The 26,979-nt window shown below is 38.0% G+C and overlaps 2 protein-coding genes across 16 annotated transcripts in view; one reads left to right on the top strand and one right to left on the bottom strand.

Annotated features, from left to right (window-relative positions):
• Tm1 (tropomyosin 1) overlaps positions 1–3,542 on the top strand; it is a 31,880-nt gene extending 28,338 nt beyond the window's left edge. For 12 of the 15 annotated variants that reach the window (XM_018035264.2, XM_018035263.2, XM_026818836.1 and 9 more), the window contains one exon: positions 644–1,184. In XM_018035264.2, coding sequence (XP_017890753.1) covers positions 644–729 — 86 coding nt within the window. In that variant the 3' untranslated portion in view covers positions 730–1,184. Of the gene's footprint in view, positions 1–643; positions 1,185–1,577 lie in introns of those variants that run through there. The other 3 variants (XM_018035265.2, XM_018035260.2, XM_018035257.2) reach the window with 1 other exon arrangement.
• A 330-nt stretch (positions 3,543–3,872) lies between these two features.
• LOC108631399 (LIM and SH3 domain protein Lasp) lies at positions 3,873–26,303 on the bottom strand. The gene is made up of 6 exons (XM_018035270.2): positions 25,885–26,303; positions 18,493–18,587; positions 8,349–8,620; positions 7,531–7,737; positions 6,619–6,761; positions 3,873–6,499 (listed from the first exon to the last, which is right to left on the bottom strand). The coding sequence occupies exons 1-6, from the start codon at positions 25,951–25,953 to the stop codon at positions 6,320–6,322; spliced, it is 966 nt and encodes a 321-aa protein (XP_017890759.1). The 5' UTR covers positions 25,954–26,303; the 3' UTR covers positions 3,873–6,319.
• Positions 26,304–26,979: the final 676 nt, after the last annotated feature.

Here is a 26,979-nt window from a genome sequence, read left to right as displayed (position 1 = left end):
TCGACCAAACAAATAAAAAAATAATTTGTACATTACTATATAATACCATTAAATATCATATAGTCATCCGCCATCTCATAATCTCGCTTGCACTTAATACATAATCCGTAAGTTACTTCACGAGCTTCTTAACATACTTACCTAACGTTCTCAGGGTTCTTAATTTAGTCATAAAACCGCTGAACCCCGCGAGAACGTCTTAATGGCTGCCGAGCAATCGGAATCCCTCGTATCTGCAAGACGAAGGATATCCGAGTTGACTCACCTTCGCATACCCTGAATATCATAATTTGCTTTTTGAACTCCTTATTTTCTGAAAGTGCCATTTTTTATAAAACTTTGGTCTTTTTATTCTCCGAATAATTAATAGAATTTTCAAATAAATTTTCAATTATTAGTTCAATCTATTTTTAACAGACTATTGTCAAGGAGGCCAGTACAAGTGGTTTAAAAATGAGTAATTTTTAACATCAGCTAATCATTTTTCATTCGCGCGTTCACGACGAGAATATTTTATAATTTTTAGAATCAATATCTTATTTTATAGGATTATTATAGGATAATTACCTGATATACATATGTGTACAAGTGTAGTGGTGCCGATTGCACCAACTATTTTTAATGATGACGTTTTACCTTTCAGACGAGCTCGTACACGAGAAAGAAAAGTACAAATACATCTGCGACGACCTGGACCTCACCTTCACCGAGTTGATCGAGAAGAATTAATTGATAATCGGCGATCGTACGCGTCCATCGGCTATCGAAATAATTGGCTGATCTTGTCCACCGACGAACACAGTGTACGAACACACACGGTCGAATCACGAAACCGGCCAAACCGCTTACGTCACTATTACTATTGTTGTATTTAAAAGCTATTGCGTTTGAAAGAAGCAATACCTTCCGCGTTTCTTTGCATTCGATTCCTCTTTAGTTCTGTTTTTTTTTTATTTTACGCTATCATCCGCATTGTTCCTTGATTTTATTTCTTTTTTGTAAAATAAACGACGATCCTTGACTCTCTAGATTACGGTTAGTCGAGTCATTCGGTCACGATGATTCTTTTCCGATTCCGCGGCAAAACGTATTTGGTAAGTATACTCACGGGCGATTTTCTTATTCATCACGAAACGCAAATGTCGATGTAGCCATAATAGGCAAATAAAGATCTAGTCCTAAAATTCGTCTATTTTTTATTGCCAATCATTGTACAATCATAGCTGAGCTGTTGAAGAAATAAATATAGTAATATACAAACATTTATGTTTCTTTCTAAAACCTTTTACCTATTAAATATATTTACCAATTAACAAATAATTCTTGAAATTGAGTTATCATAAAAGCGCTATCAAATACCCATGGAAATAAACATAACAACCACTGACACCCGATTAACGAAACTAATGGTAAAAATCGAACCAACTAATATGTTCCCGTACTAAATCATAGTAACATACTCTCTCTCTTTCTAACAAAATGATCATGGTGTTGGTAAATGAACCAGTATCCTTTGCTAACGCGGAATCTATCATCTCCCATTAATCCCACGTAACCCATCTCTTTTTGCATTACAGACGTGGTGGTAAACGAGCGCTGTAAGTACAAAGCGATCGCCGACGAGATGGATCAAACGTTCGCCGACCTGGCCGGATATTAGCAGGCGGGCTAACTTTCTGGCAGCTACGTCTATACTCACGTACACGTATTCACCCACACATATACGTTTCTAAATACAATTACCTGTATCGTGTTTTAATGAGAATCGAGGAAAAAATTATGAAAGAGATCACGCTACGTTTAAAAGTGACACAGCCAGCACGCGGACCCTCCGACGCACGATCGCTATCCTCGATCAGGACAAAAAGGACGCGATGTCGACACTCGACACCTCTCGAGACCTACACAGCCGGGAACACGCGATGGATGGAGGATAATTGACTAGTTTGATTTTTCTATGACGATTTCGTTTTATAAATATTGAAGGAGGACTTGGTTTAACAGGATTGTAGAATTCAAGTGGTTTTGCGTGATGGACGATTTCGAATTTCGAATGGTTTCGTTCAGAATATCCTGTGGATGAAAATTGAAAAGACTTTAGAAATTTCATGACACGATTTGATTTGAATTTTATTTAATACGACTGATTTAGAATCTTTGTTGTAACAAGCATTTGTTTGGGTCAAAGATTAGTGATATCTGACGATCTGATTTACGATGATTGCAGAGTATTTTTAGATCTGACTATCTATTATTATTAGACAGGAACGTATTTTAGTATTTAGGTTTAAGTACGTATTTTAGACTGAACTTCATTTTATATTTTAAACGGTTTTTAAAAATTCCGTTCTTCCTTCAATTCTTGAATTCATTCTAATGCAAGGACCAGTTCAATCAATATTCATAATTCTTTTTTTTTGTAGTATTTATCGATGCTCAGTCGCTGTGTAGGTGTTCTTTTATCCATTTTGTCATCATAATCGCAATTCATTGTTCGCAAACACCGTCCTATATCCGTTAACGAAGAATGTAATATTGAGAGTCAGTTTATTTCGCTAGAATAATAATCCTTAGTCTCGCATATCTGCCATTAAAATCACTGCGACAACAAAAGCGATTTGCTTAGTGCCAAGACATGACAGTAATTTTCGTGCAGAAGGACAACCAGTTTGATACTTGACGAAGTGCAAAATTGAGAAGACAAAAATTAGCGGACTTTCAGAAAGAATCTTTTCTTCCTCAAATATAATACATTATAATTTAATAGCTAAATCATTAGGGATAAAATTTCGATCGCTCGTTGAAATTGAAAAAAATGATAGAGGAGGATCACACTGCATTGTTTGAATAAAGAGAACAAAATTTTTCAGGACGACTTCTCAAATATTTTGCAGCAGTTGGTAGGAAGTGTGGTCTGGTCTATCGACTGAATTTTGATACTAATTAATTCTTTACAATTCGTTAAGCATTAGCGCCTGCTTCTTTTATTTCGTAAAATTGTCATTATATAAAAATGAGCTAGCTTTATATTGAGTGCTTCGCTTGAAAACATAATTTCGCGAAAAGTATTCTATATGTGCAGGATGGATGAACACTTCTTTTTCCTTACTTATTTTTACACGTACAATCACTTGCTGCCTGGTTGTATCAGCCATCCGGGCCTATGTAATATGGTGTATGAAGTTTTTAATTGAAAAATGAGAAAGTAAAGAAAGTAATAGCGAATTGATAATGTAATTGAATTTCTAAAATTATACAGCGATTCAAATGTGCTGTAAATTAATCGCGAGATGATTTACAACATCAGAGTTGGGCATTACTAAAAAATTTTGTACCATTGCATTTCTTGTCTGCGAATGCATCACGAAATTGCTTACATGCTCAATTCTTTAATAATAACTTTCATATGTCGAGTCAAATTTTGTCCAAGCCTGTTTCGTAAAGAACATGCACTTAATACCGCTAATAGCAATTTTAAAGAATAATTATCGTTTTATTGTACTTATAACACTACCAATAAACGTGCATTTTTTATACTTGAACTGGCGCATCTCTTTTACTTTTCTTAGCTTTATTTGCAACGGCCACGATATTTCTTTGTTAGTGAACTGATTTTATTTGTGCGGAACAATCGATGATCTCCCTGTTGCTTTAAGATCTCTCTTCTCTGTCAGATAATTTAAGTAACGGAGGCTTTAAATTTTTATAAAATTTGAGAAACTTCTATCTTATTATAGTTAAAAACAGCTGGAGAAAATCGTAGCGTTCACATTTGACATGTAATATAAAACAAAATTTTTCCTGCTGTGATAAATGAAAATAAATCTAGGCAACGTCTGGAAAAAAGGAAGGATAGTAATAACCATTAGCAATAATTTTCATAACATATTCACTGTTTATGATTTTCGTATCATAATAATATAATATTATCTGTTTTATAAACAACGCTAATATATATATTTCTGTATGCATTTTTCCTCAATTATAAATCATACATCTTTCGTCTTATCGATGTTCTATTACTTACAAAAGGGCATATAGTAATTATTATTATATTAATAATAATAAGAATAGTGCTAACATGTTTCCAAAAATATGAATATATCTCCTCGCGGTTTATCACGAAAAGTTGAACGACGCTCGCAACAACATCACTATTCACTTCTTCATAACACGTATGTATAAACTCTTCTTCTATTTTCCTACTCAGGTAAAAATGCAAAATTAATAGATACATGCGTCGAAGGAACCAAATTTTCAATACGGAAGAACGAAATTTCAAAATGTTAATTCACGGGGGAAAGAGACAGAAATAAAGAATAACAATGTATCTCCGCAACGGTCGCACAACGTTCTCGTTATACTTGAAATTTCCTCAATCAACTATAATATTATCTGTACATTAAAACCGAACATCGAGAAGCTATCTGTAAAGTCGATATCATCGCGGAGTACAATCTGGAATCGATGAAGCCGCATTGTACGCGGAAAGTGTACTTATGAAAAGCGAATCAATCCTTTCAGTACTGTTTCATATATCCATCCATACTGATTAGAAAAAATATTTTACTTCAGTAGTTTATTAAAGAATTTGAATTCAAAAGAATTGAATAGTTCAAAAGAGATGATTCGTTCAACTGCATAAAATCAGAGATCATTTAAAAAAATGACAAAGCCCTCGTTATAATTCTAAAATCTTTTATGCATTATGCAAAACTTTATTTCGAAATGATAAATGAAAATTATTATGACTTATATCTAACGTATAATATCTAGAAATAATACTTTGTTACATTATGTACAATCGGAAAATGTACGTTTCCTGAATAGCAGCAGATTAATTGATGAAATTATTCTATCGTCCGATCGTTATAGTCATCGACCGACTTTCGGTATGCGACTCTATTGATACAGCACTGAAAGGACCGTAAAAAGCCAGGATAAAAGCATCTTTAATACAGGCGAACTTCGCATCGTAAAACTTAACAGCTATTTATCGGTAAATGTCGGTTAATGTCATTAATTAGTCAAAGAGAAACGGCAATAAAGATTTTTCCAGCGATCGTCGCTCAGGCAAGTAGTGTAACGAAACTTTCTTATCAACAGAATTAGATTACATATTCTTCCTTCATGTAAACTTAACTAAATTCACTTTCACGATAGCTCCTAGAAAAACATTCTCCTGTGTGATTCGATGATACGTAACGCTGTTTCTCTTTTTTGAGTATATTATACCTACATACCACTATCTTTTCATTTGTTTATTTGTTCATTATTTTTTGTTCCTCCGCTAAAAAAGTAGCTCAAAAATTGTCCCAATCAACAAGTCTACGCATGTAAGGCACATAAATGTTTCTTTCTGGATCACAATGAATGATTGTATCATGTTGCGTTGGAGCTTATGAAATAATGCAATACTATCTAACTTTTGTAAATAAATATGCGATGCAAATTACATATTGTATGCTTCAACAATTCATGACAGAGTTCTAGTGTTGTTTTAAAAAGGTTTACAAAGACTGAAAGAATATTTTCATATTTAAAAAAGAGCTCTGCATCAAGCATTCAAAATAAAATGTTTAAAAAAAAAAGATATGTTATTGTGAAGTAAAGGTAAAACTTCTTCCAAGATAAAAGTATCAAAAGAAATATTAGATATAAATGCTGAGACTTCCAGTCTTTGTTGCAGTCAACAAACCATAATGGAATCATCGAATCAACGGAATGACTTCGAAAAACCTAAAACAGCAGCATGTGAAAAGGAAAAAATACTAAAAAGAAAATATTGGATACTCGTGTAAATAACTGCTATTGAACCAGAGGACACCAATCGTGTCCTGCGGCAGAGTGGTCGAATAGAATTTGGTCCCAACATGGAATTACCATCTAGTCACTGACTTCACGGAAACGTGAAAACGACGCAGGCACTTAGTATGAAAAAACATCACGATTTTTATCCTAAACGAACGAACATTGTTCTGATTCGATTAAATCCTTTGTTCGTCCCTGCGAAAAGGAAGATCGGCGATTTTGTTACTACCACGGATCATATCAGTTTCCCTAAACCGATTGAATACAACAATCGACCCGAAAAACGTTTCACTGCAATTCTCAACGCAGATCTCTGTAGCGTTTGCGCAAGTTTCAGCCGGCGCGGCGAGAAGGAATCGTCCGCCGTCTCTTCCTTTTCCGGAGTATCAAGAGATTGCTCTCGTCTCTTTCGTTTGCGCCACGTTTTCCCTGCAGAGCATTTTTCCGTCCAGTACCACCCGTCGTCCCAGCGAGTCGGGGACAAGGAGGACGCGCGAGGAACAGGTGCTTAAATCTGCGCCGGCTCAACATAATTTGCGGGCAACATGCCGTGTCGTCCTGTGCGCTGCACAAGACCGGTCATCCAGCCCTCATCGATCGCCGTGCAGTTCACAATCAGATCGCCGTCGCAGAAGCTCACTTCGTCGAGATCTTGGGCCTCGTAATCGTACATTGCTCTGTACACTCTCTGGAAAACAAAAAAGAAAGATTGTGTGTAAAAAAAAAAAAATAGAAGGTAATAAAAAGCAGTACAAAGGAACTATACCACATTAAAAATATTTGATGTAGAACAGATGAGAAACTTACTCCAACATTGGTGGGTGGTGGAGGAGGCGGCTGATGCTGTGGAACGTGGTTGTTATTCGTTGCCGGCGTTAACGATCCATAGTATTCATTGACGGGATCGATATCCGCCACAGAACCAATCTTCCTAGTTGGTGGATTCGTTACTAGAACGATTCATCATAATTATTCTAGCGGAAAAGTCGAGGGAAATTGTCAAGAAAGTTTCTTAAGAACGAAGAATTCTTGAGAAGATGCAATCCGTAAAACGACGTGTTAGCACGATAAATACGGTGTTCGAACATTCATACCCACGTAGTACAACATACATGGTGTACAAAAATCGTAAGCGGTGAATTGATGCGATCACGATTGATAGCAAAATGCACCATACGTTTAAACGAAAACCAACAGAAATGCTCTGCGACCAGGCACCGTTAACCACAACAGTTATCAAAACGGTAACACGTAAACTCAAAACCGGTGTCAAACGATCAACAAGCAGATCTGTCCTCGAAGGAAAAATACATAAATCCTAACTATCGTACAACTAATACACTGACGTTACAATAGGAGTGGCCGAACTGTAGTCACTTATCGCTCGAACTAATCCAATTAAACGGTGATCTATTGAAACTAACATTTACTGATTGCGTAATAAATGGCTGACCGACATACTCGCCTATACATGGAACGAGGAACCGAAGGTGTGTTTCAATTGCGTTCAGCTATCGTTTCATCGTCAATATGAGAGAAACGAGATAAAGAAAGTAGTACAGTGTTTATTTCCTGCACTGATACTAAAGCGCACTGAATTAAAATGAATCGGTCTGTATACTAGGTTGCAGTAGCTATAAGCTAAGAAAGAGTAACTCCGATGACTCTATAGAAATGGAGAAAGAAAGAGTCTGCATCTTGAAACGGACGGAAACTCACCTGCTCCCTTATCGCTCGTGTAAATGACCGTGGTGGCCGCTTGCCTGGCTGAATAAGGGCTCGGCCTCGCCTCGCTAAGGGGATCGTAATCGGCGATCCTACCTGGTGTCCTTTGCACCGGCGAATTCGTTGTTCTAGCGGCTGGTGGAGGATTCGCGTTCACGCCTGATGTAGGCGCGATCGTACCGTCCGTGTACTCTACGTACTCTAAATCCAACAATACACAAGCTTTTCGACAACGAACCTAAATCTTCAAACTTTTAATCTTCTTCAGCTATTGTCGAATTAATCTAATTTTCACCTATCTATTTTACTGTTCATTACTATACGCATTCACAGGGTTCTATCGCAGTATCAGTTGATCGAATGTACGAGGGAACGAGGGAAATGGCGTTCGTTATAAGACAAAAATCTGTAGCTGTGTTTAAACTTATGGATTAGTTTTCCTGTTTCTTATTACCATATATTAATAAAGGGTGGTGTAAGGGATGGATACATTTAAAACATATGTTATACAAATTTGCGTACTTTGATACGTGATGAAAACAAACGTGTAATGCGTTTAGACGAACCGAACGAATACCAGTTCCTCTTTTATCCTATCTATTGTTATTAACAAAAAATAAGCACAAATTTTTCTAAACAGATTAATATTCTTTGGATTGATCTAAACGCACCATAAGCACCTCCCGAAAACCATATTGCTTAACCAGGTACACATTAGAACCGTCTCACTGCCATTCACCAGGTACCAAATACTTGTTTAATCAAATTACGGCAATCAGATGAAATAAGCAGAGAAGAAATCGCCTACTCACCTATCTGTTCACCGTTTTCACCGGTCATCGTCCTCTTCTGCTCCATAATGGCCTTCTTCTGGAGCTCCCCGTGATAGGCCACGTTCGAGATGATCTTACTGTTCTGCTTGATTCTCAACATCTCTGGGTCGTCCGCCACCTGGGTAAACTTGCCCTTCGCTTTTTCGAACTCAGCGTGATACTTGACGTTACTCTGGATCTTCGTGTTCTCCGCGATACGTTTCAATTCCGGCGTCTCTGCCATCGTAGTAGCCTTCGCCTTTGGTATGTGTCTGCAACAGAAATGGGGAACGTGTTCAACTCTATCGGCGGAAGCTCGGTTATTAAGGGAACACTAGCGATTCCATTATGATGTAGCACGTTAGTTTGATTGACTAAAACAGGCTCATTCTTTGAAGACTTTACGTAACGATGTTGCGCCTACAACAGTGTAAATCCGACGCTGAGGATGTGAGATACATGGCCGGACGAAACTGTAGTTGCTACTTCCTCCATAGAGAAATTATGGAAATCGCGATGAATAAGACTTTCGAGTGCGCGACAAGCGGTCGATGACGCCAGTGCTTATCGCGAACATCCTTTGCAAACCACGTTTGATAATGATACCACAGAGAAGAGAGCACGAGCGCATACTCCGATTATGAAAAGTCACGGCGAGATGTGCAGAATCGGCAAAATTCATCGAAAATAGAATAAAAAGAAGTTAATTGCTTGCTACATTTCATTTTTACTTTATGTAATTAAATAATAAAAAATTGACACCAATGTGTAAAAATATTTACTTCTCATGTTCGATTAATTTATTATATTTTATATATGCAGCGATTCACGTGAAGCAAATTAAATATCATCTCACCATGCTGTACGATCAGAGCGATGAGAATCAAAAACGTAGATATGTATTTGATTGTTATTTAACTTGGTTCGTAATTCGTTGCAAGGTCCCGGCCGTTTCGCAAACTTCGCGCTAAAGACTTTCGACATCGGTCGCGATTTTCTGCCTAGCGCGCGATGAGGAAATAAAAGGCTTCGTATCGTGGGGTTCCGAGCCACGTTACGCGAACCAGACGCTCGACGGATCGAGCGGAATGGAATTACGAGGTCGTTTGCCGGAGCGGCGGCATATTAATTGAAAGAGGAAATGGTGAGACGACGCGATGAACGCGTGTAATCGAATGCGCATACGAAGAAACGATGAAAAAAACGAACGGAGAAGAGGGACCATAAAAAGGAGCGGAAGTAAAAGAAAAATTAATGAGAAACAATACTCTCGGCATTAATGAATAAATTCAGATACATGCATGCGTTGCGATGGTGAGAAGAATTTACTCGCGCCGCGTGACGAGGAATTTGTGGGGGCCTTATTCGTTTATTGGGAGGCAGCCACGCGATCAGAGAATCAAGAATTCGCGTAATCGTTTACACTTTGTTGAGTAATCGTGCAGCTCCGCGCGATAATTAAAGGAAAGTGAAAAGGAAAGTAGAGAAGAGAGTGGAAGGAAAATAAGAAGGAGAGCGCGTGGCCGTGGTTCCGCAATTAATATCAATCGAAGCAGACTAATAAACCGATATCGAGAGCGGCCTGGTCGTATAGTAGAAACGTTTCACGAAACAGGTCTTTCTGTTGTATATCCACATGGGAACAGCTGTATACATTATAACACGACTATTATCATGAAATGATAAAACTTATTTAAAATTGCAATGAATATCAACTGATCTCAATTAACATTTACAACTTAAAAATTACTTAAATCTTACTATCGTTCGATCGAAAAAAGTGATTCTATCCAATCTTCAATGATTTATTTAGAAATAATAAAGGCAGAAATATAAGAAAGGTTCACTAAGTGTAAAACCTAACTGCAAGCGAAATATTTAGAAATAAACTGAATCAGAAAGTAGTTTTTCAAGACATTATCAGACGACAGAAACATCATAAATGTTACTTTTGGCAATATATCAATTTAGAAAATTTATTAGGATTCTGTCATTGGTCCTGTTTCAATCTGTGAATGCATTAACCAGTTCAATGCGAAACTTAGGTGCATAAATGGTATCGCAGTCGGACTATCTATGCATCGGTGCATAAGCGCGCAATGCGATTCGATAAATCACGTCGCGTTTGTAAACAGCTTGTAATCTAAAGAAGCTCTTGTCAAACACTCCGCGATATGTACTATCGCGAATAAATACATAACCAGTAATATGACAAGAGAGTCCACAGTTTTTAAATTGTAAATGAAAAAGTGCTGACGTTTTGACGTGACACTGCAATGTTTCTTCGCTATCTAAAAAAAAAAAGAAACAGCATTCTAGGAACAAATTGACTGCAAATTGTTTTCTTATTGAATTTTCCCGCATTAGTTATTCATCATGTGCAGAGCCGCATAAAAATGCGAAGAGAGTTCAAGTGTATCCGTGACACAATATGCACTAACGTGCGACCATAGCGACTGACGATTAGTCATTGCGTTAGAACGCGCGTATAAATTATGTTTAACATCGTTTTATGAATCATTCCCGGTGATTTCCACGCTCAACTTTTTGATATCCCTACGCCTATCGAATCATTCATCCAGCAGGAATAGACAAACTCATTCACTTTGATCGGCTTCAACTTTTCCGCTACATTCCACAGTTAGAAAAATTCAAGACCCGCGTCCTGTTTCCTGCGTTGCGAAAGTCTCAGAAACGAAAGGTTTAATCTCGTACAGAATTAAGCAATTCTTTACTCGATAGCCACAGAAATCTAGCGTTCCCTCTCACCGATTCAATTATTACGGCTAAAATCATTGCACGTTATTATAAACTTATTCGTATAGCGTAAATCTTCCAAGGAAATGTAAAACGTTGTTGGGCAAGTTAAGAAGGAGGCAAGGTGAAAAGGAATACCGTACAAGGAAAACGAGGTAATACCGATTATCTCACACTTCGTTTGATCATTAATTAAATGTCGTCGGTTTCGCAACCAGGCGCGAGTCTGCGTCTCACCAAACAGCGATGCGAAATTTTATGCTGATGCGCCGAGGGGGCGACAGAAAATATATTCTATCCATTCACGGAGCGCACTGTAGAATGTAGAACATACACGGTACGGGATTCTGTGAAGTGGGCCCGACAAAAGGCCCGGAGCGCACCTATTATTCGTACATGGCACGGCGATGTGTTACGTAACCCCTGCTGGCACAATTACCGGCGTGGTAGACAACGTTATGGTTGCCGTACATGGAACACGGACTCGTGACACAAATCTCGTATACGTTAGTGTGCGAGGCGCGTGTGTTATACGACTCACCTTTTTACACCTTTGTATAGAGTTTACATGGCGCCAACTCGAGGACCATATAATAAAAGATCATCTCGCCTTTTTTAACATCTATGAGGAACTCATGGAATTCTGATCCAGTCGGAGAAGTACTTTTTTTTATGGAAAATGAGAATGCTTCTAATATCATTGTTTATATTTAATAAATAAATCTTACAAAAATTATTTATGATTTATTATATCATTCACGATTATGATTTTATTATAACATTTCAATTGAAATAATCTCTGATGGTTATTAGTTTGGAATATTTGTCAGTTTCATTTACAAACAATAAACTTGTAACAGAGGCAGTAAAAATAAAGTATCATGTAGTTGCAGTGAATCGCAACTGCGGACAGACATACATATACCCATACGAGTTGACTTGGAGAGCTACAAGGTCTCCTTTTTCCAATGACGTTCTCTAGAAATTTTTCAAGATTGGTCTTATTGGATTCCGTAACCGCGGGTCGAGGAATTGCGAGAATGGCTTCGGAAGTGACCGGCAGCAAGTACCGGCACAGAGAGACCGAACGAAACCTTACTTCGACCGCATTATTCGAATTCCAACGAAGGCCGAAACGAGATTCCCGTATTTCTTTTACTCTCTCAGTTATAAAGGTATCGACGAAAGACACTCGGCGTGGCGAGCGAAGCACAGCTTTTAGTATCGGTATCAAAATTAATCACCGGTTAGTTTCATAAAAGAAATGAAAAATTTCTAATGTGTTTCTTACAAGTAAACGTAGATAGAGAATGCAACATGTCAGCGAAATAGGGTTCTAAAATAAAATTACACACGTGCAGAAAGTATGGCTACCGCATAGGGTTCAGAGGTGCATTATGGGACAAGGTCGGTTCACCGTGGCCAAGCAGCCAGGTCACGCTACGTTGACCACCCCCCTTTACTACTAGCTGTTAAATTGTTCCGAGTTTAAACTGCACGCCGATGCTTCCGACCGTTTTCTTTTAACAATAAGGTTTTCTCATCGTGAACGAATTAAAAATAACGTCCTTCGTAACTCTACTTCTTATTAAAATAACAATATAATTTTATAAAAGAGGTATTGCGTACTTTTTACATCGCAAATGTATGTATGTATGTATGAAATCATTATCTCTATACGGATACTTCAAACATGGTACAGAGTACATACGTATGCTTTATCTTTACACAATGCTATCAGAAATGCTACAAGTCTTATCATATTTTTTCTTTCATATCTGATAATTCGCGAAAATGAATTAAAAGACCAACAATAAGGAAATATTATGTAAGTCTTTGATAGGTACATTTTATACAAGAAATGTTTAAATTGTACTCGTTTAATTACAACTAGTAAAGGGGCACTTTTTTTTGGCGTCTCGGGAGATAGCACATAACTTGGTCGCCTTTACTCAGTTTTATAAAAATTCCCAAAAATGACCTAAATTTTAGGCGGTCAAACTGGTAAGGCCCCTTAAATTGCAATTTTAATAAAATGAATATCTACATAGAACTAAAAAACAAACGATTGAGGAGGTCACGGAATCATGTAATGAGCATAAATTACGCACATAAATACATTGTACACGTGAACGTGTAACGACCACCGTTTTACGGTTCTAGGGTTTCAGTGTCTACAGTTCATATTTTATTCTCAGCTTCCGTATCGTTTTACGCTGTCGTTACATTTTTACCTAACGCACCTCCGTGAATCAAAGTATTAAATGCTCCCACCGAAACGGAATAAAAATATATTAAAAAATTTGCTTAGTCAGACGCACAGATGTAATCCTTGCAGATATGATAATTAGAGAAATCGGAGAACGATCTAATGATTCGCGATTAGAGAAAGGACCAATGATTATGAGAGTGCAAAGCTGATTGAGGTACACCGCAGAACCAGGCTCTGGTGGTGATCTCTTCTAAATAAGAGAAGAACGAGGCGAAGGGAAGTGAGTCATTCGCGGTGAACCAATGACGATTCGTTGGATGACATCATTTCCCCCGAGACGCGATGAAATTCGGCGGAGACGCTTGGTCGATTATGAAAATATCAGCGTCGCGCCGGAAAGAAACGATGACTCGCCCCTCGCCTCTCGATAAATTGAGAAACTTGTTTCCACAGAAATTTTAATCTTGAATGAAGCGACGCAACACCTCGAATAGTTGAAAACGATGGTGACTAATTTTTCCTTTAGAGTACGTCTCGAAGCAGTATATTAATTTCGAGGATTAAAAAATACCTGATAGGTTTTATCCACCAGAACGATTGTTTTTATAAGGTTTCCGCGAAACATTTATTAACGTAACGAAAAAGTTAGATATCACGCAACAGTGAAAAATAATGATTAATCATGTCCACGTGTCGCGATATCGATTACCATGATAAAAGAAAAATAAGAGAACGAAATAGCCGTTGTTGAGGGAACCACGAAAATGGAAAACGTCAGCGAAACAAAGGCGAACGCAAAGGGAACACGTGTTACCTTTTGCCATGGTCTTCGTATGGCAATGCAAGCAAGGGATACTTAATTCTACGCGCGTCGGCCGACGACAGAACCCGGAACAAGTGTTCGCGCGCATTTATAAGCAACAGTGCCATCCACTGGAGAACCGTTTCGCTTAATTCAAATTGTTTTCGCGACTCACCGACGTGGGAAACATCTGCTGCTCGGAGAAACGGCTCGTTGAACCGCATACCAGCCATAAACTGGCGAACTCGGACAAACAGTGAATGAAACAGCAAAATTAGGTAAGATTTAGACATCTTGTTCGCTTTTGCAAGTTATGCAATATTTTGTTCCCTCTGTATTGGGCTGAGAAAAATCTCTTTTACAAATTAACACATATCTGAAATTATACATTTTTAAATTGTTCATAAATTATTTTATTTAACCATGTATGCCATGTGGGCCCTTTATGTTTTAATTGAAAGTAAAAATACTGTTTCCCCAATTTAATAGAATGTATGTTCAATAACTTTACATATCGAAAAGATTAAATTACATGGTAATTTCGAGATTGAATTTTAAATTTCACATTAGGCAAGGACTAATGCAGCATATCTGTGTTATCTGTTCCTTTGATCTCTCTCGCATTGAATGATGCTTGATCGAAGGAGGTCATCTACCAGAGAATGTACGTACATTGCTCCGTTGCTCATATATGTATAGCATACGGGCTCATAAAAATTAAATGAACGGTGGACAGACGCGAGAAAGGGGGAAGATAAAGAGCAAGGGAAATGAAGGCGAGGGGATGAGGCAGGACCAGGCGGGCGTACACCAGACGAATGAATGAATCTCACGACTCACACGTGTTCTTTGCTGCTTTGCTTGTTCAGTCCATCTCAGCGTCTGATTCAACACGCATTGCCTAGCAGCCTAGCACATGCATTCGCGTTCCTCTTCTCGTGTGGAATGTGACGTTCCGTTCGTACGTTATACGCATCCCACTGCGTATACATGTACAGCTAGTAACAATGAAACTGAGCCAGCTCAGGCTTGTGTTAGTTTCCTCTAGAGCGACAAAATTCAAAACGAGTAATAAGTTTACATCTTATTTTGACGTGTTAAAGACGTAGACTTATTACTCGTTTTGAATTTTGACCACCTAGGGGAAACCAACACAAGCTCGAACTGGCTCAGTTTCATTGTTACTAGCTGTACATAATTCGACTTGCGCAATTTTTCGTGCATATGTACCTACACAGTTCGTAATAACTAAATTGTGGATTTTATATATTTGCAACAAGACTTTTATGTGCAAAACGAAATGAAGAATGCATGGAACATGGAAGAAAATGCGTTATATTGTGTATGCATGAGTGCACATCGTTAGTTTTTAAAGATGAAAGAAATCTTAATTTATATTTCACTCTTGAAACTGATATCTCGAAAGTTTTATTCTACATGAAAATCCGCAGTCTATATGGTAATAACCTCTGGGTCACGATGCGTGTTGGATGTTCGAATTTCTACGTACAGGATAATTCTAGAAAGGAGGCCAATGTACAGTTGTTTCTAAATCGAAGATAAAGAAAATTCCGGTGAGGTCAAGATGCTGAACGGTTTAACGAGGACTATCTTCTTTATAACGTGACTTCTATCTTGTGCTCAACAATCCGACTTAGCTGCCTAGTTGCAATTTTCTTTATACGCAACTGTATTCATTTTTTTCCTACGAATTTCACGGTAAATCTTTATTCTGATAAGTCACAGGGAATCACAATTTCTATTAGATAGTTATATTCATTCTGTGATTAAACGCGTTGACTCGGATTAGAAATTCCTGATCTACGAATAATAACCGAAGAAATTGTAACATCTGCGACATGCAACGTAACGCACTGCCGACGTAGACATAATTGCGTGAGGACGTTGCATAAATTTGAGTCTCTTCTGCTCGTGGCGGCTGAACCGTTTCGTATTTTCAAGTAAATTGCACACCGTTACGCGACGAATAAAGTCGTTTGAGAAAAAGAAGTGTGAAACCGCAGAGAAACGGAGATTCGAAACGCGGACCGAACGATTTCGTCATCGCAGATGCTTGCAAATATGTACTCTACGAGTCACTCCTGGAACTGCTTTACGGTAAAATGCCGTACGCTGATCTCCAACTTCGCCGAACATGTCACGATAAATAGATCGTCCTCGATCGTACATTAAGTTGTTCCCCCTTTCGGAGAACAGACTATTTCTTGGGTATATTATGGAAGTATTTGTATACAGGGTGTCCGATGAGGTATTCAAAAATCTTTATCCGCATATTGAGCAAATCACTCTGAACAAAAAATCCCATATATACTAATGCTGCATGTATTTTGTTTTTTACGTCAATTTTATTCAAAATTAAATATTCTGCCTATTTATAAAATAATAAGAATATCTTGTATGACGAAATTAAAAATATTCAAAAATTAGAGCATAAAAGGATTGAAGCAATATTACAAAAGTTTGTTTTCACAGATATTTATCAATACCGAATAATGTATTGAACATTAGTGACAAGATAAATGTGGGGAAGTCATCACGAAAAAGCGTTAGATCTTTCACGCTCTCTCCTCGGCCTTCTCCTTTTCAATTTGAATTGATCTACGTCAATGACACGAAACTGAATTCAACTTCAAGTCAATTCAAAGTGTCCATTGACGATAATCAGCAATTAGTCCGGGAATAAAATCGATGTTTATGTACAAGAGAAATTTATTCACGTATTTACCGTCATTTTCACTTAAGTGTTTATACTTTCAGAAGTCAGATGATCTTCGCAAGTCGCGTTTTGATAATTAACCAGCAATAATGATGACTCTAATCCTACAGAATGGTATACCCGTAATTATGATTTGCACATATGTTCTTGCACTCGGCAAAAACGATTAAATTCATATAACCAGTCCTCCTGGTTAGTCCCGTCGCGTATACATATGTGTTGGTATCAAATTCAAATAACCATAACCAGTCTCCTGAGTAGTCCCATCGCAGATAGTTAATCGACAGATAAGATAAAACACGATATCGCACTTATTAATATTCCACCAAACGTTGCAATATGTTCTATATCTCCCAGATTTCAATATTCCACGTTTATGTAAAATCTGTTTATTGATTTGTAACTTCGACGTAAAGAAGAGACCTAATGTTATACGGCAGCTCAAGAAACAAAGGCCGAAAAAAAGTATTTTCGATCAGAGATAGACATTATAGAAAATAATTATTCAAGATAAATCACTAAATTCGTTTTAATTGAATATTTCGATAATGATTATTTACTAGCCATAATGAATTAATTCATTCAATGATTAGAATAATCTCTGATTAAATGTATATTTAAATGACTGAATATTTATCCATAGCATCGAATAAATTTAATCTCTTATTTTTATTCCGTATTCGTTGTCTGAATAAAATTTTACCCAACATTGGTCTCAATACTCTTTTGGATCCTTTCACCTGAATCCCTATTGGAAACGGCATGAAGCCGAGGGCCGCAACGGCGGTGGATAGGGCAAGGACGCGGGCAGCTGAAAGGAGCCACGATAAAAGGAGGATCCGTTCGAAAGGCACGACAGCTATACATTATCCTGACCGCTTTCGCCGCGTCGCGTCGCGTCGACACGCCTGGCATGCGTCTAGCCGTCGAAAGTCATCGTCTTTGACGAATCAAATCTTTCTTATTTCAAATCGCAGCGTTACCAATAGGAATACTACGATTTTTATACATTGAGAATTTAATGCGCAGAAATTATAAAAAAATTAACTTAATATGCAAGGATACGCATTATTGATTGTCACATGGTTATTAATTACGAGAGGTAAAAGAAATCTCAATTTAGATTTCATTTTTTAAATTGGCATCACAAGCGTTTTATCTTGTATAAAAATTCACAGTCTACTAACAGGCGCTCGCGAGATGTCGTGTGTACAAACGACGATTTAACTTGTCTGAGAAGCGAAGTTGCGTTAGGTATACTAAGAGATTAATGACTAATTTCGTCATAGTGTGTTTTACGAAGTTTGCAAAGTTTAAGAATCAGCAATGCGTGTGACGAAGCTAGAAAGAGGAATGCAGAGTTTAAATGCCTTAGAATATGTATACGAAGTTAATTGACGAATGATTCATAAGACTGATTGGCATTCGCAGATAGATGGACGATGGAGAGAAAATCTATGATTATTCGTTTTCCAAGAACGAGATCGTTTATGAGAACATTTTCCATCTAACGATAGATTTTTCGGATTAATTAAGAAGACAACGGTTAATTAAGTAAACTAGTCACTGACGTCATCTGTTTTCAATGCACACCATTGTAATACGAAATGAAATGAGGAAAATTGTTAAAACTTACGCCTCGCAGTATGGCTGTTTGTTGAATCCCTTGTACGTCCGCATATTCAGGATCATGCCGCAACACTGACACTTGAAACATTGCTTGTGCCATACCTGAAACAAATTGAAATTCACTGTTCATTCTTTTAAAACTATACGAATACATAAATATTTATTTAAGTCAGATATATATTGTGAATGAGTAAGTACATAAAACAGGAAATTCAGAATACGAAGAAGAAAAATAAAATAAAAAATCATGAGTCATAAAATTAATAAAAATCGAAACAATCGCTTTGCTCGGCGATATTTTCACCCACACGCAAACGAAACGCGAATTCCTCGCGAAACAAAAGGGATCTAATCGGCCGGGCTTTGTTTCATTGTTACTCATCGGTAGCATCTAACGATACTACGCAGCAGCCTCCCAACATTGTCTTGAATACCGAGTAGGATTTATCACGTTCATGCCGGCAGCCACCGCGCACTCTGACCCAACTATCAGTTTTCTAACGACAGATAGACGAGTAGCGTATATGCGATCGTACAATAGAGCTGAATAAAATCGTCAATTGATAGCTGAAGTAGCCTGTTCAAGGCTGCGATCTGCGCGAGACAGCATCTGAGAATCTTTCAGGGTGCGCGTCCATGATTTATCAGATTGCTGCATATAAAATGTGTTCTTCAAACACAGCGGACGTAGTTTCTATAAAATACATGCATGTTACATTTCGCTTAAGTAATTTATCGATCATATCCATATCTTGTTACAGCATTAAACGATTTCGTTATCTCCGATTATTTTTCTGATATCTGTAGATATTTTCAATGCTGCGTTTATAGTTTTATTATAAAGTGTGTCCCAGAAGAAGTGTTAGATTGGGAGGGTCATAGTGAACAACAATTTCTTTTGGCAAAATGCAAAATGGGATTTGGTATTGGGTTGTATTGTTTGACTACTACTCACTATGTTCTCACTGACTTTTACAATCATCGTATATGAAAATTTTAAGTACAAATGGATTGTATTAATGACGTTTCACATACATTAACTTAATGTTTTTGCAAACGTATCGAGCGAGATCGTGTCAGCGATTCGAATTAAAACACGCCTCGTTCCGTACGTCAAATCGATCGAAGCTTTCCAATAAAGTGAGATAACCGAAGGCCGTCATAGTCACTGGTCGATAATTGGCAAGGCTGTTCGCGCTGTCAGATGTCGAATAAGGTCGAGGATCTCGGAGAGCAACCATTGCTACACCCGGAAAGAGAGAAATGAGTCACGAACATCTGAGTCAACTTTGATCGTCCTCGACAAAGAGTTATAATTATTCCGGACCGCCTTGTCTCCAGTTGAAGCGCTCTTTCTTCTCCGGATTTTTCGTCGCGTGTCACACAGATCGCATGAGTGGTAATTCGTGGAAAATTAGAAAATAGAAACATTACATTTCCAGAGAAGTACTTGCCGTTTCCTTAGAAACGCGACGAACAAAAATCAGCAGGAATTTTTGTGGGTACCTAATGTAATTTGATATATTTAAAAATTGAAATTTCTATTTTCTCATTGGTCTATTTATCTTTTTAATTAGTTTCACCGAGTGATTATACAGTTATAAACAAAACGTAAAATCGTCGACACGCCAGTTAATGAAACTTTCGAAAATCACATGGTAATTAATGTAGAAAACGTTTTCTAATTAAGTCCTATCGATCGGACATCGACACAGAATTTCTGTAAAATAACATCGTCTTATAACAAAGAGAAAAAACGCAGTATGCAACAGGATTGATTAGATGCGCACCGACAAGGGTGTTCGGCAGTCTCGTCACGTCTCGATTTCTAGACGATGCAGGTCGTCAGTGTCAATCCTTGGATCGAGACGACGGAATGCAACGTTGAACGAATGCAACGGTACCTTATTTGTATCGTGCTCGCAATGTCAATCGCGCTATGAAACAAACGTCGCCGCTTTGCTCACAATCGTGCCGATGGGACCGAGGAAACACGTAACACACCACCATGGATCTCGTTGCTTCAATTTAGTTGCAATTAGTTAGTCGCGATTAGCGGTAATTGCTCGTGGTCCCGCTTTCGAATCGACCAAAGAACAGTTACATTTCTTGGTTCCAAGGAAAATTCCGTTTGCTCGATTTGCGGTCGTCACGAATTTACTCGAGAAACTTCTTGAAAGTCGCCAGAATAAGTAAACCCCTACAAATTATAAATTCGTGGAAATCTCGGCTTTAATTGAACAGAGAATACCGATAATAATTTCATAAATTGAAGAGATTTAAGATTAAGTAAAGACATACGAATCGATCGTACGAGGTAGCGGCGATTTAATTCAATTACAAACGATGTTTGCTTTGATTACATTACGCAGTCGATTATCTTCAAAGTACACGATAAAACGTTACGCACGGGTAAACGCTTTCACTCGTTTTTTTGATTCTTTACACCGATATTAAATCCGAGTTCCTGTTCCCAAGACATTTTATTTATGACCATTTCAAACGTTGTTCAATACCAAATATGGCTGTTAAGCTTTACACTACTTGCAATTACTCACAATCAGACTGTATGGCTGTATTTTCTTGTGTACTTGAACCACCAAATTCTAGGCATATCCCGTTCGTACAGACTACAATCTTAAAGAGTTTAAGTAAAGAGCCGAACGATCTTAAAGAGCGGAAGCAGTAATCCATTAGGTTGACTAATCATCATTATTTCTCATAAGGCGATTTTTCTTATCGAGAAGAAAACGCGTTACGAGAAACTGGATCAGCTGGTAAATCCAGTCAGGAATCGTACCGCGGTCGAATTGAATCGCATCGCGCGACGCTTCGTCGTTGAAAGTGAAAGTGAAACTCCTCGGACAATGATAGCCGAATGATCCTGCCTGACCTTTGTTAACGTTAAATATCAAACCTTTCGCGTATTCGACGATTGCAATTTCATGGATTATCTTTTTACAATTTGACAATGTCATATAAATTTCACCTAATCGATCATTTAATATAATATTACCGAATATCAAATTGTAAAAAAATAATCCATGAAATTGCAATCCGGACACAGTCCGGACAGCCCAATAGATTAGTTAAATGAAATACATGATATTCTACAGGAAGTAGATCTACTATTTGAAGAAAGCGACGTTTCACGTGCATCAACCTAATATGCACGTGGTAAAGAAAATAGTCACCGACTTTCAATATACAGAAGTAGGGTTGAAGTGATACTGCTAAAAAATAAGTATATTTCAACGTGTCATGAATTGTCATGCAACGAATACATCACAGTTTTTTCCTAGTAAAAGGTGTCTAGTCGATGTTACCCGCGCACGTAGAATAATTATTCGCGTTTTCGCAACAGCCAGTGGGAAACAACCGGATGCCGTGTCGCATCGCCGGCATAACAGAAATTTCTAACGACTGAAACCGCGGATCCGGGAATAAATGGCTTATTCTTCTAAAATTCGCTCTCATGACGTTGTCTCAGATCTTTCTACCATCTTTCGTAACATAATCTACCGCACAGGAAGAAATTGAAGTTCCAAGTAAAAGAAAACCATATCTATTTGTACGGAATTGAAATTAAAAACAAAACCAGGCACTGATCGGTTAAAATCGTTTGATGCGGTCAAACGAGTCCTGCGAGAATTAACGTATCTGACATGCGTAGTTGACAGTTCTTGCTTGATTAATTATATATTAACCGAGCGACTTATCTCTAACGACGTTCGGAACGCTAGCGACAATCAAAGAAAAGATTCTTAATCCACGTGGAAGTACTTGAAATCCATCCGCATAAATATTTGTGGTTTCGATTCTCGGGCGCGAATGAAATACACACGTAAATGAGTATAGTTCGCTCGCTCCGACCGACTCCAGTCGGATCGACATATTTTTGAAGCGATGTAGGCGCAACAGGTTGGGAATGACTCCCACCTGTTGCAATCGTGTGCCAGACCCACGCAAGTAGCCTCAGCGTGGAATTTGATTACAATTTCACCAAACCCTGTTATTCCAGAAGATCGTCCAAGCAGTTACTATCTACTTCCTAAGCGTTTCAAACGAATTGATTCCGGATTCGATTCTGTCCTGTTTCTATATTTTTCCATTTTCATATTTTTATCTCTAGTTATTAACATACTGCATTTTACACTTTCAATAAAAGAAACATGAAAACAATTTATGCTCTATATTCCATCACGCCTTAATTTAATCGCTGCACGTATTTAACAGAAAAAATAGAGAGAGAAGCAGAGAGCAAGTAGAGGATGATCAACAATAGTGAGGGCGATGAAAAAACTGGGGAGCGGTTCCTCTCCAGTTAATGGGACATGGATTAATTGCAGCTACACCAGGATGCGTATGTCTGGCTGTGTACCCACATGCGGGTCGTGTAAATTGAAACAAGACACTTATTCGAATCCGGCGCTGCTCGCCGGTGCGATCGAACGCTCAAAAATAGAACAAACGTTGTGAACGCACTTCAACTCCAGTGAAAGTATCTGTTACACATAAAAAAAGAAGGCAAAAATATGATACACACACGTGTACGTACGCGTGGAATAAAGAACGATTTATCGATCTTAATCGAGATCTAAATATAAAACACGATATATAAACGAGATCGTTGAAACGTTGTACCGTTACACGTTTTACAACAAGAAATCGTCAAGTTTTTTGGTCGTATTCCATCCGCCTGCGTTTGCTTCCGTTTCATGCCAGATACGCGTTCGCAGTGTAACGTTACACACGTACATGCCAACACAAACGCACTAATACGCAGTATAAAATTCTGTACAAGCAGATTATGCACATGCATACGCCGCGTACTTGTTCGTACGTACATATGTGCATTGACGTACACGCCCTGTCCTCACTGGATGCTTTCATTTCCCATATCGCTGTGCTCGCGTACCATTCATTTTAAATTACAAACTAAAAATAATAAATGAGAAGTACGTAGTCCCCGCAGTGAAAATATTGTCGCGCCTTTCCCCCTTTGCCAACTATTTCAATTTCTCAAGGGAGAAAGATAATACCTGATTGAACGAGTATAATTAAATATATTTCTCAGCACGCGTTAATTGTCCTTCGTGTGCTTTAATTCGTCTCCGTCGACTGCGCAACAATTCGCGCTTGCACGCTTTTGATCCGCACGCAACGCGTCGTCCTCCGCGGCTCAACGTTCCCTCGCGGGTAGAGAAGACTGGATAAAAAGGACGAACGAAATGTCTGAGAAAGAGAAAGAGAAGATACTTCTGTGCACATCATTCACAAGAGCGTGCAGGCTTCGAGTAACGTCAGTAACGAGAAGGCGAGTTATGGACGACGCGCGCCCACTGGAGAGAAAATCAGAAGCGCGGCAACGAACTATAATCTTACAGAGAAATAATTATTCGCAGGTAGATATCCAATTCTACCGGTTAACCTTCGTCTGGATTCGAACGAAATTTATCCTTTTACCGCTTCTGATTCTTCATTAATCGCAAGTTAACGATACGTTTTTAATCTCCTCGTTCTTTCCACTAATCATAAAGACTGAAGTTACCAAAACTTATATTAAAATGACAGCGTTAACAGGTACATTATGTCTTTTAATCATATATTTGTCAAAAGAAATAAAGGTATCTAAATGCTTGAACGATATAAGGATGCTTTTCATCGATGAATTTAACTCTTCATCGGTTAAAAGCTTATTGGATGAAGATATCCAGCGATGACCTACAGAAGACACCAAAAATACACCAGACTTAGAGGAGAGAACGCGAAGGTCGTAAGAAGAAAATTTAGAAAACCAACGTGGAGATTGTGTATCTCGATGCGTCCAAATTTAGGAGATCAAGCCTCTCTGCTGCCGGTCTTCAAGAGTTCACCTTCCGCCGCGAAGTGCCGCCTACGTGATTTAACGCTCGTTAACACAGCCCCGCGCATTAAATAAATCGTGACCGTGTTTCTACGCATATAATGTTAATAGGACCCATATTAGTAGGCCGAAACTCATGATACGTTCGCAAATACAAACGTGAAAGACTGATCGCAACTACAGGTGGAATAAAACGAACAGCACTCGGCATGGATGCACGCAGAATCATTACGTGTATAGTTACAACGTCGATAGTAACGAACGCGGCACGTGCAGTTACATACGGTTCATTTGTACCTACCTCACGTCGAACAAGCTTCCAATGAAATAAACATATTAAAGCTTATATCACCATACGACTTGACAGTTAATGATGCATGTTAATCAAACTTTTGATTTCTTTCAGGTTTTTCGATAGTTATAACAACAACTTATATATTCCTTCATGCCCTACTTTCGATTACTGTAATCAGTTTTAACGAGGAAAAAGAGATATTTATAATACTTCATATAATGATACTTCGCTTCCTAGATATTGGTAGGTATAAAATGTTTAGCACTCAGTGTTAATAGAATTATTGACCTTACGATAATTAAACAATCCATTTATACTTGAAATTTCGAAATACGATTATTGTAAAAGTCAATGAAAACAAATTAGATAACAGTTAAATAATATAAAACTAAACGTAGCATTCAAAGAATTTATAGATTTTACGATTCACAATCAAGATACATGAATAGGTAGAGAGAAGTAATAGATAAATTATGTAAATGAAATACGATTTACGATATTCTACAGGAATTACAACTGCTGCGTTTGGAGAGAACATTTCATACACACGAATTTAATATTTTGTATTAATGGGAATTCGATTGATAAGTTTGATTCTGTGATACGAAGTCTGAATGAACTGTGACGAAGTGGCGTCTTCGAGGGAAAAATGTTAGCTGCGTCCAACCAGAGAACAGAGAATATGTTGTGTACTGGCTTGGATGGATGGAACGACACAGACAATATTTGACCGAATAGAACAGAACGCCTCAGTAAACGGAACTAAAGGAGAACGGTACATCCTACGATCAGTCGCAAAAGAGATTCATGTTCCAGGCGATTCGTTCGCATCGGGAGTAATGAAGCAATACAATGGAATATGTATTTAAAACAGGTCTCGGTTCCAGAGACAGTACTTAAAATAAAATACCTAAATATGAACTACTCTTATGTGAAAAAGATCTTACAAAGTACACAATAAAATGATCGCACGCGATTTGCAGTAGAATCATGCCGCATGCACATCTTTCAGAGAAACTTTAACAGAACAGAATAAAGTAATTTACTACGTCATTCGGTTCAGAGCGTGCTCGCAGTTTGTGTTCAAATTTATTTCGTTCGATGAGTAAGAAGGGCAAGTTTTACACTTATACTTTTTTGTAATTTTAACGAAAGAATGTTCTGTAATCGTGCGTACCAAAGAGAACGGCGGAAAGTCGTTCGGAAATTTATTGAACAAACAGAGAAACATATTATACCTTGTCGAGACACTTGAGCTCCTCGATCGGGTAGACCGTTTTCTCGCAGCGGGCACACGTCTTGCTCATCTTCTACTTCTTCCTTCTCTTCTTCGTCGTTCTTTCTTCCCTTTCGCTCCCTCACGGCCGCAGTTCCGCGTACGTACGTATATACGTATGTATCTCGTCTTGAAACGAAACACTGCCCGAACAAAAAAGAACACGTGTAAACACTAACGACACATCCGCACAGTTCTTCGTGTTCGCAAGACAACTGGAAAGAAGGAACACTGATGCACGTTTACGCAACAAAATTGTTTACGAGTTTTCTCGGCGACAACCACTGCGACAGACGAGAGAAAAATGCACGCCAGCAGAAAAGCTCGAACTGCACGGGTGCCACAAGAGCCGCACCAAACTGCACTGCCCTCTTGTCCTCGTCTAGCCACTCCTTGAGTGACAGTAATGGTGGTACACTCAACTAGTCAATCGAACGACTAAATATCTAAGCTTACCGAATTCTCCTAATCGCTTTATTTCAAATACGATATAAATGGAAATTAAAATCAATTTATTTATTAAAAGAATGTAAGGAATAATAATTATACCTCTCATCGATATACTGATAGAAAATAACCATTCTGAACATGGCTATCATTCATGCGGCGCGTTGTTAATAAAGAATAAGCGAAAGATTCTTCCATAAAGCAGAAACAGCTTTGTTGAATCTGTTAAAAAACTCTGTAAAAAAGTAATAATGTAGAAAAATGATTTGTGAACGATCTGGTGCATCTACGTTTTCTGGAAAATATTTAACTCACAGAATGCGAATGCTACAAATAGAATAGACGGCGCTGAAAATGCAAAAATATTGCCCTGATTAATTATCAGCGGGAATTTCGAATGTGGGTTGGTTATATCACTGAAAAGAGATTATTGCCCATAGAGTTTTATGGGATTTTGTGAACTTTGTGTCGCACAAAAAAATCGATAATTTTTTACGCCCTCTAGAATATATTGTCACCGAAGTAAGAAATAGAAAGCAAAACACTCGTCGGTACTGAACCGACCGTGTAATCTTACCGACGAGCCATTGTTACATTACTTCTCGGTGGC

This window comes from Ceratina calcarata, unplaced genomic scaffold (genome assembly GCF_001652005.2).
Source record: "Ceratina calcarata isolate Rehan_Ccalc_2016 unplaced genomic scaffold, ASM165200v1 scaffold9, whole genome shotgun sequence".
Taxonomy (NCBI): Eukaryota; Metazoa; Arthropoda; class Insecta; order Hymenoptera; family Apidae; genus Ceratina; species Ceratina calcarata.
This window is presented reverse-complemented; position numbering and strand designations above follow the sequence as displayed.

Excerpts from the sequence above, each read along its gene's own strand:
- LOC108631399 (XM_018035270.2), bottom strand. The coding sequence starts at position 25,953 with ATGAGCAAGACGTGTGCCCGCTGCGAGAAAACGGTCTACCCGATCGAG. Across the intron at positions 7,738-8,348 it reads TGAAAACGGTGAACAGATAG|AGTACGTAGAGTACACGGAC; the intron begins GTGAGTAGGCGA and ends TGTTGGATTTAG. Across the intron at positions 6,762-7,530 it reads CACGAGCGATAAGGGAGCAG|TAACGAATCCACCAACTAGG; the intron begins GTGAGTTTCCGT and ends GAATCGTTCTAG.